This window comes from Phalangium opilio, unplaced genomic scaffold (assembly GCF_054372755.1).
Source record: "Phalangium opilio isolate 3A_F unplaced genomic scaffold, DU_Popi_V2 ptg000209l_1, whole genome shotgun sequence".
Taxonomy (NCBI): Eukaryota; Metazoa; Arthropoda; class Arachnida; order Opiliones; family Phalangiidae; genus Phalangium; species Phalangium opilio.
The window spans coordinates 2362279-2370033 of NW_028324217.1; the positions used below are offsets into that span (position 1 = coordinate 2362279).

General features: G+C 39.6%; 1 protein-coding gene across 1 annotated transcript in view; it reads right to left on the reverse strand.

Moving 5' to 3' along the window:
• The window catches only part of wake (ankyrin repeat and fibronectin type III domain containing protein wide awake), a 28099-nt gene extending 21595 nt beyond the window's left edge, over positions 1 to 6504 (reverse strand). Inside the window, exon 1 of the mRNA XM_089855547.1 lies at positions 6440 to 6504. Coding sequence (XP_089711673.1) covers positions 6440 to 6489 — 50 coding nt within the window. The 5' untranslated portion in view covers positions 6490 to 6504. The remainder of the gene's footprint in view (positions 1 to 6439) is intronic.
• Between the last annotated feature and the right edge of the window lie 1251 nt (positions 6505 to 7755).

The window sequence follows — 7755 nt, forward strand, 5'->3', positions numbered from 1 at the left end:
AGCAGTAATTGTTATCCTTGAAGTACGAAGAAAAAAAAGTGGGAGAGGGGACCGATTTTCTTTAACGAGGTCTTAGAAGACACAGGACTGGCGTTGCCCGCAGTCAAAAATAGCTTAGTGGTAGAAATCGATTAATCGATTGATGAGCTTTGTAATATCCTAACTCGGTTCATAGCCTTAATTACAACCGCTAATAAAGGACAGACAAGGACTGCTAGATAACTAATACAAGCGTCCGTGAACTAGTTTTAAATTAAAAGTTTTACGATAAGGGTCACGGTTAAAACAAATATATTTTATTTATGTCAAGAGTGTCATGGCTTGCTGTTGCTATTTGGGATTGTGGTTTTCTTTTACCTACATATTTTTACCAAAAGCAAATAGAAAATAATAGAAAGTGAGATAGGCACAGGGAAGCCTTAAATTTTAGTGTATAGAGTAATGGCAGTACTAAGTATGCAAACGTCATACCCTTCCAACTCTTAGCTCAGTGTCATCCCCCCTACTGGGCGCGTACAGTATCCCCTCTTACAAGAACGCGCCCAGAGGGAGGGATACACAGTTTACACCCCTCTCTAGCGCCACTAGTCTATTCCAGGGCCAGTGGGGTTCACTAAATGGCGTACACCAATCAGATCTTGATCTCCTCTGTAGTTTCTCTAGCTAGTTAGCCAGGCAAATATTTTGTAGTATAGTGCGACACCTGGTGGTTGGTAAATGAAATAACATTTTCGACTTGCCCATATGTACTAGCGTTTGATTAGAGTACTTAGTAATATTACGCGAGTTTTAAATTCATCACGAGATGGCATTAAATACTTTTTGTCCTTAGCTCAGAGAAAGTGATTGGGAATCACGTGACTGTCGCCTACGCTCCCCCAACTTTTACTTTCTTTTATTTATATTTGCATTTGATAAGAGACTAAGATAGTCACTGTATATCTCGTGTTTATATTCATATTTCAAACGCAGTTTATCTACCCTACAACAGATGTCATCGTAAAAAAGAATTTCGCACTAGGCCTAGGTCTCTTTCTCCTAAATTTTGGCGGGGTCCGTCGAGGCCAATTAAAAGGCGACGGTTTTCGCGGGAATGTCTGCAGTTTAATGGGCAACGCAGAAAAATATGACCAAGTTCTCTAATATTTTCCCTAGCATTAATTTGAATGGGTCAAAAGTTCACAGCAAATATATTGTAACTATGGCAATGTTAAGCCTACTTAGTTGCAATATTTTGGCAATATTTGGTTGGTCTGCGGGGCTCTTTCTAGAAAATATCATATAGTAAAGATAATCTAATATTTAGTTTCAGAAGTTGGGTGTGAGATTTAGTTAATAGTTAATAAGTTAGAATTTAAGTCATATTTTCTAGATGTCTGCTAGAATGAACTCAGTGTGTTTAGAATTAAGTCAAGGTTATCCATAGAGTTAACTAGAAGTATATAATACTTCTCTTCGAGGGAAGTGTACCACAACATGATTCTTCCCAACATCATTTTACATTTGGAGTAAGGTTACAAAACCGAATCACATACGCGATAAATAGTTCCCTCAGGAGAATTTGGACTATCAAAACCTTTCTTTTCAAACACCAGTGTATTGTAACTAACCAGGCCCTAAACGCAAACGTCACAGATATGACGTTTTATAGTTGGTTAGACTTAGCTAAAGAGGGGCAGACATGTCATAATTTGTAACACGGGTATATCCCCTTGGAGAAAAGACGTGAGATGGAGTTGAAATTTAAATAATACCTATAATGTAGCCTCTGTACCGTACCGCCATCTAGGGAACGGCAATCAACGAAGTCCTCCCAGCATCCTCAGTTTTGAATTAGTTTTATTAGGGCTACAAACATCTTCAGAGCCACCTGTGTCTTAAAAATAGAAGCTAATTCGTTACAACTAGTTTAGTATTTTTAAATGACGCTAGGTTGCAGCACTTAACAAATCCCCCTACTATAGGATAGGGACGTACTCAAGGTACTCTGAACCTTTCTACTACTCCATTTCACCTCTGTCCTTCAAGACACCCCCAAATAACAATTGTCTTTGCTAGAACCAATATAACAAGAGCTCTTTCTCCTCTAGTCGTAAGGAACGACTCTTCCATTTCATCTTGGAAAAACGCGATTAAAGTGATCCGTTGAGCCGGAAACGATTCTTTCGACATCTGCCGACGAAAATAAGTCGCTACCCAAAGAACGATATTGGCTCAAAGTTCTAGGCCTATTTGACGATAGCCTGCCTGGCTTCTTTCCCTTTCTTTAGTTCTTAGGCCCATTTCAAGAAAACACGATCGTTTCAAGGCGACTCTTACAGTTACACAGGACGGCGAGACAGAAATTGAAATTGCCCGTGACAATTTGGTACAATGGTTTTTAGTTTTTCATCTCTACGACTATACTAGAGGTATTGAAATTGTAGGCCATTTATTCCACAACCAATATTACCTAGATTTCATACAATTTATTTTAGTTTATTTTACAATATATAAAGATAAACCTATAATGGAAAAGTATGGGTCTGCCGTAGGGCCTTTTGGTGTTTGAGAATGAAAACGTTATAGACTACAGCGACATCCATGTTTTAAATTTTGTAGTACAAACTGAATATGTGGATAATGAAGACGCAAATTAAGATAAGGACCATCCAAATTTGGTGCAGGACTGGTAACTTTGAAGCCTTATCTATTGTCTTTGCGTTCCACATACCGTCCGGATGTTACGTCTTAAGCAGACGATATTGTGCCCCTCCCGCTTTGAAATGGGTATATTCCTTGGTTGAGACGGTTTACTGCTGCATTTAAAGATCACAGTAGGTTATCATGGATCCTATTTCAGACCAATCCGCCACCAGGTGTCAACCTTCTACAAAAATTACCGTCAGATGTCGCCACTCTACTCTTTTCTTAAATACAGGATAAATTTAACCAGAATAATTCCAACACTAATTTGACTACTAAAAGAGTTATGTGAAGATTTTGGTTTCCTACAAATTCACCAACAGGAGTCTGTACTCCTCTATGAAAAATACACAGTCAGATGGCGCCACTGTACCCTTTTAACTACCATACATGATAAATCTTTGAAAACCAAAATAATTCCAACAGGAGGACCCAAAGCGCACAAACTCGTTTGACTAAGCGTTGCAGCAAAAGACAGTAAAGATTTTTTGGGGAAACAATAGATCCAGCGCTCTTGTCTGGAGGGAGGGAGGTAGAGTTGAGGGGAAGGAGAACTGGAGGAGGGTCCTTAAGTACTGACCAGGCATCAAAAAGAAAGAAAGAAAGAATGGACGGTCGTCGGTCGAAATAGGGTCCAGGGGCGTCCGGGCGAGAGTAAAACAGATTTTGGAAGGCGGGTGGTAGCGACTAGCGAGCGAGTAAATCGCATCAAAAGTTGCCGCCGCTAGAGAAAGACCAGAGGATCGCCAAGGCCTAAGGTCCTTTTACTCCTTACCCTCGCCCTACACGCAGATCTCGCGAATCAACGGTTTGGAATGAATGAAATAGTGGAAATGCCCTTCTTACAAAAGCGCCCTCGAATTTAGTTTCGCCCCAAATACAAAAAGAAATTTGTATCAAATTTAGGGTAATAAAACTGAAAAAAACATTTTAGGGCCAAGTTCGAGCCTTGGCCCTTGATTGCCAATAGATCCTTTTTCCAAAAGAGAGTCTTAGTATCGTCTGCTAGATATAGGGTTAAGATGGAAAGAACATTGATATGTAGACAACAAAGACTTTAGATATAGCTTCAACGTTACCAGTCCAATCCTCCACCATATTTGGATGGTCCTTGTGGTTTTTTAGCCATATCTTAATTTACAATTCTTTGTTTGTAACCGGTGTCCTATCAATGTTCCTTAAATCTTAAGAAAACCCAAGGTGGTGCTCAAGACACACGGTCTTTAATTACTCATTAGAGGATGTATTTCATAATTACCTATTGAATTAATTAGGCCTAATCAGAGTCGTTCCCAAAACTAAAGTTTATAAGGTCTAAATAGAATACTGATGATTTCTTCTATGCCATTTCATTCTAAGATTTTCAAACCATGCTTGCACTTTCTAAAAATACCATCCCTTCAATCTGAAGCGGGACCCTTCTATTCTATTTTTAAGGAAAAATGGAAGGAAATCCTTCTAAACTTAAAGGAAAATGTAAGAGAAAAAATATGGTTTGGAAAAATATACAGATATATATTTTTTTCTAGACCACAGCACTCTTTTTAATACATTTTGCTTTTGAAGGATGATTTCTTTTTTTTTATTTCAACAAACCTTCAACTAAGGCTCAACAACGCCGCGCAATGCGACAACCGCAACGACTCCATTATGAAATGAAATGATATCTCAAATCGAATTATACCAAAAGTAAATAGATATAAAAACAAAAAGTAGCCACTTCATTAACAGTTCCCTGCCTTTGACTGTAGACGAATGTAAAGTGTGAAGCAAACTACCCTCCTCTAAATTAACCGCCTACAGGATCTAACCTAACCAATCAGAGAAGAGATTCTTGACGTCATAGGTTTATAGAAAGTAGTACGTGATGCAATAGACCCAACCAACAAATCTTTTGAATTTTTATAACGGCTTAGATCTCGAGCTGCTCGGGTTTTGACCTGTGAGAAAGGGATAACCTGATTGGCTTGATTTTGCCATGCGCAGAACCCGTTTTACCCCAAGAGTCAGACTCTAAACCAATTAGAAATATAAGAGAATTATTTTCGTCGCTCAACGACAGATGGTAGGTACTACAGTCAACTTTGTTAGTCACGTGATCCTATCCCTTAGATGGAGACTAGACCAAGCCAACTGGTTAATTTGTTGGTTGAGACTATTAACGGCTTGTTCCCTGTGCCACGGTTGGGACGCAGAGGGGGTCGGCACTATTCTGTTGGTAAAGGAGGCGTGGCTTCTCACATTACATGGCTCGAGCCACTTACAACGAAGTGCACTTTTTATTTTAAATCAATATACTTTTGATTATAATAACAATCTCACCTGTCACTTGATACAAAAGCGAAAAATAAAGAAATTTCATTGTAAATTTATGGGATAAATTGACAAGTTGGGTGGTTTGACAATAAAGGGGGCTACAATTCCCATCACAATCCCTTAACTTTGACCTTTGACCTAACAAGGTAATATTAACTACTCCCACGATAGCAAAAGAACCAATTTAGTGTTAGAAATAACCTTGGTAGCTTTTACGGTACGGTACAGCACGGAATAGCTTGACCCTTTGGAATATAAAAGTAGTCCCTAAAAGGGCGTAACAGGAGCACGATAGATCCCTACTTAATATGTACAGGGTGTTGTGTTCCAAAAAGGGAGGGTAATTATTGAACCTCCAATATTTATTTATAACTTGTGGGTTACGGGGTGCATGCATCCCTTGTGGGGGCAAAATCAAAATCTAAGGGCTGTTCATAGAAGTTACATTTGACATTTTCGATGCTCAAAATTCAGTTGATTTCCTATAGAACCATCTCACTCACGTACTTCGGTCTTATAATTAACCAACTTTTTTGGAACATTACACCCTGTATAAAGTTAGAAGCATCAAGTTTCTTTCATAAAAGTTAGAAGACCGCGCAGTGCATGCCGGGAACTCGTGAGACGAAGAGGAGTGCAGATAACCCAACACTTTATGAAGGACAAGATAAAAGCTATAAGGTCTTAGGTTGCAGTCACGAGACTAAAAAGCTCACGATTATAACCGTGATAAAAACATTATTAGAAAATCAGGAATGCATACAGCTACTAGGAATCATATTGTGCCCATATGTATTCTATGTTAATTTCTATGAAAGCGGGTTTTGTGGGTATTCCGGGCTTGAGGTCATAATTCTGATGGCGTCTTTCTAACTGTTGCTTCATTGGTTGGTAGCAACACGAGTTCCTAGGCACGCAAGGTACAACAGGCATCATATCATTGCTAAGCCTAGTTTGAAACTTCTCGCGAGAGATGGCGCTTGATACTTTGTTCCGTCGTACATGTTACTTATGGCCTGACTAGGTATACTAAAGAGATTTTTATTTTTTTGCTTTTCCTGCTCTGACTTGAGTTCATAAAAATATATAACACCTTAAGCCTGAGTCCTTAAAGGGGTACTTTAATTACAGGTATAATACGACACCTACCAAAACGCCACTGAGCCTGAGGATGATGGGAGGTCTTCGTTGATTGCCGTTCCGTAGATGGGTAGGGTACAGAGGCAACTTTATGGGTTATTTAAATTTCTACTCCATCTCACTTGCCTCCTCCAAGATGGAAAACCCTTCACTTTGCGCATAGTTCTGCGCACAAGAGACAGAGGAAAAATCCTCAACTTTCCCACCAAGGATCTCGTGGCATAATACAATGGGAGTAAAAGAAGAAACACAACTTCGAATGGAATTTCAGTTGAGTATGCCTTTAAGCCTTTCGTACCCATTTTGCGACCGCAATGCATCGATGTCCTTGGGGAATCTTCCCTTCATAAACGAGATACCTCCTAAAATATAATCCTTTAACCCTACTAGCACAGAAATAATGCACAGCGAGGCCAATCCCCTAGAGAAACTAGTACGGATAAGTATCTGAAAGAAGAAGCGGAAAAAAAAATATATGAAAATGCCATCAACGCGTATTTTGCCGCCTATATTGGGCCTTGGCTTCTTCCCGACGACCAAATTGGATTGGATTTATAGGTAAAGAAGATGAACTTTAACTCCCCAGTTTATTCCAAGGCAGATGGAACCATCCTCGAGGCCCATGTGACAACTGACATCGTACGAAAAATCTCCTTAAAAATACGATCACAAATAGCCCCAAGAAAAGGCAAGGCCCAATCTTAAGCCTTGGCCTTGCACAGGTCTCACTTGGAGGGCCAGGATTCACCAAGGAATTTCCCGTATTTTGCTGATGAAAATGGAAGGTCTAAACCTTAAGCCTTGGCCTCAACTTGAGCAGGATTCACTAATTTTGGAAGGAAAAATATGTCTGAAGAAAAGGCTTAGGCCTAAACTATAAGCCTTGGCCTTAACTAGGTCTTGCACAGGTTACACTTGGGGCCACATTCATTTAGAGATTTTCTGCATTTTGCAAGGAAAATACGTGTCAATAAAAGAAAAGGCCTAAAATTTTAAACCTTGGCCATAACTTGGTCTTGCACAGGTTGCACTTGGGCCAGAATTCAGTAATTCTGCCAGGAAAATAAGTCTAAATTAAAGGAAAGACCTTAAGCCTTGGCCTTAAATAGATCTTGCACAGGTTGCAGCATGCAATTGATGCAGGAATGGATGCACTAAGGAATTTCTCACATTCGTCTGAAAAAAAAAAAAAATTGGGAAGGCCTAACCCTTAAGCCTTGGCGTCTTGCACTTGGGGCAGTAAGAAAACAGGGATTCACTCTAAGGAATTTCGCGGATTCTGCAAGGACCTGTGGATAGGTAGAAAGAGATGGGTCTATGGAGAAGGATTGGCGCGAGGTCATATCGGACAATCTGTCATCTTTCAGTCGGACACAGTTTCTTCTACAGATCGAATATATAAGGAGGAGGGGGGGGGGGCTATTCTCTTTGGATTCTCTTATGAAATTGGCTACTTTCTGAGCTAAAAATAAAGGTGAACAAGTTGGGTACTAAGAACTATAGAGTTCCACATGACGTTTGCACATGTTTAGAAATAACAGAAAATAAGGAAACGTATTTACCGGCCCCTTGTGGAGCTCTCGCCTAATATTATTACATTTACTTTACCAATCA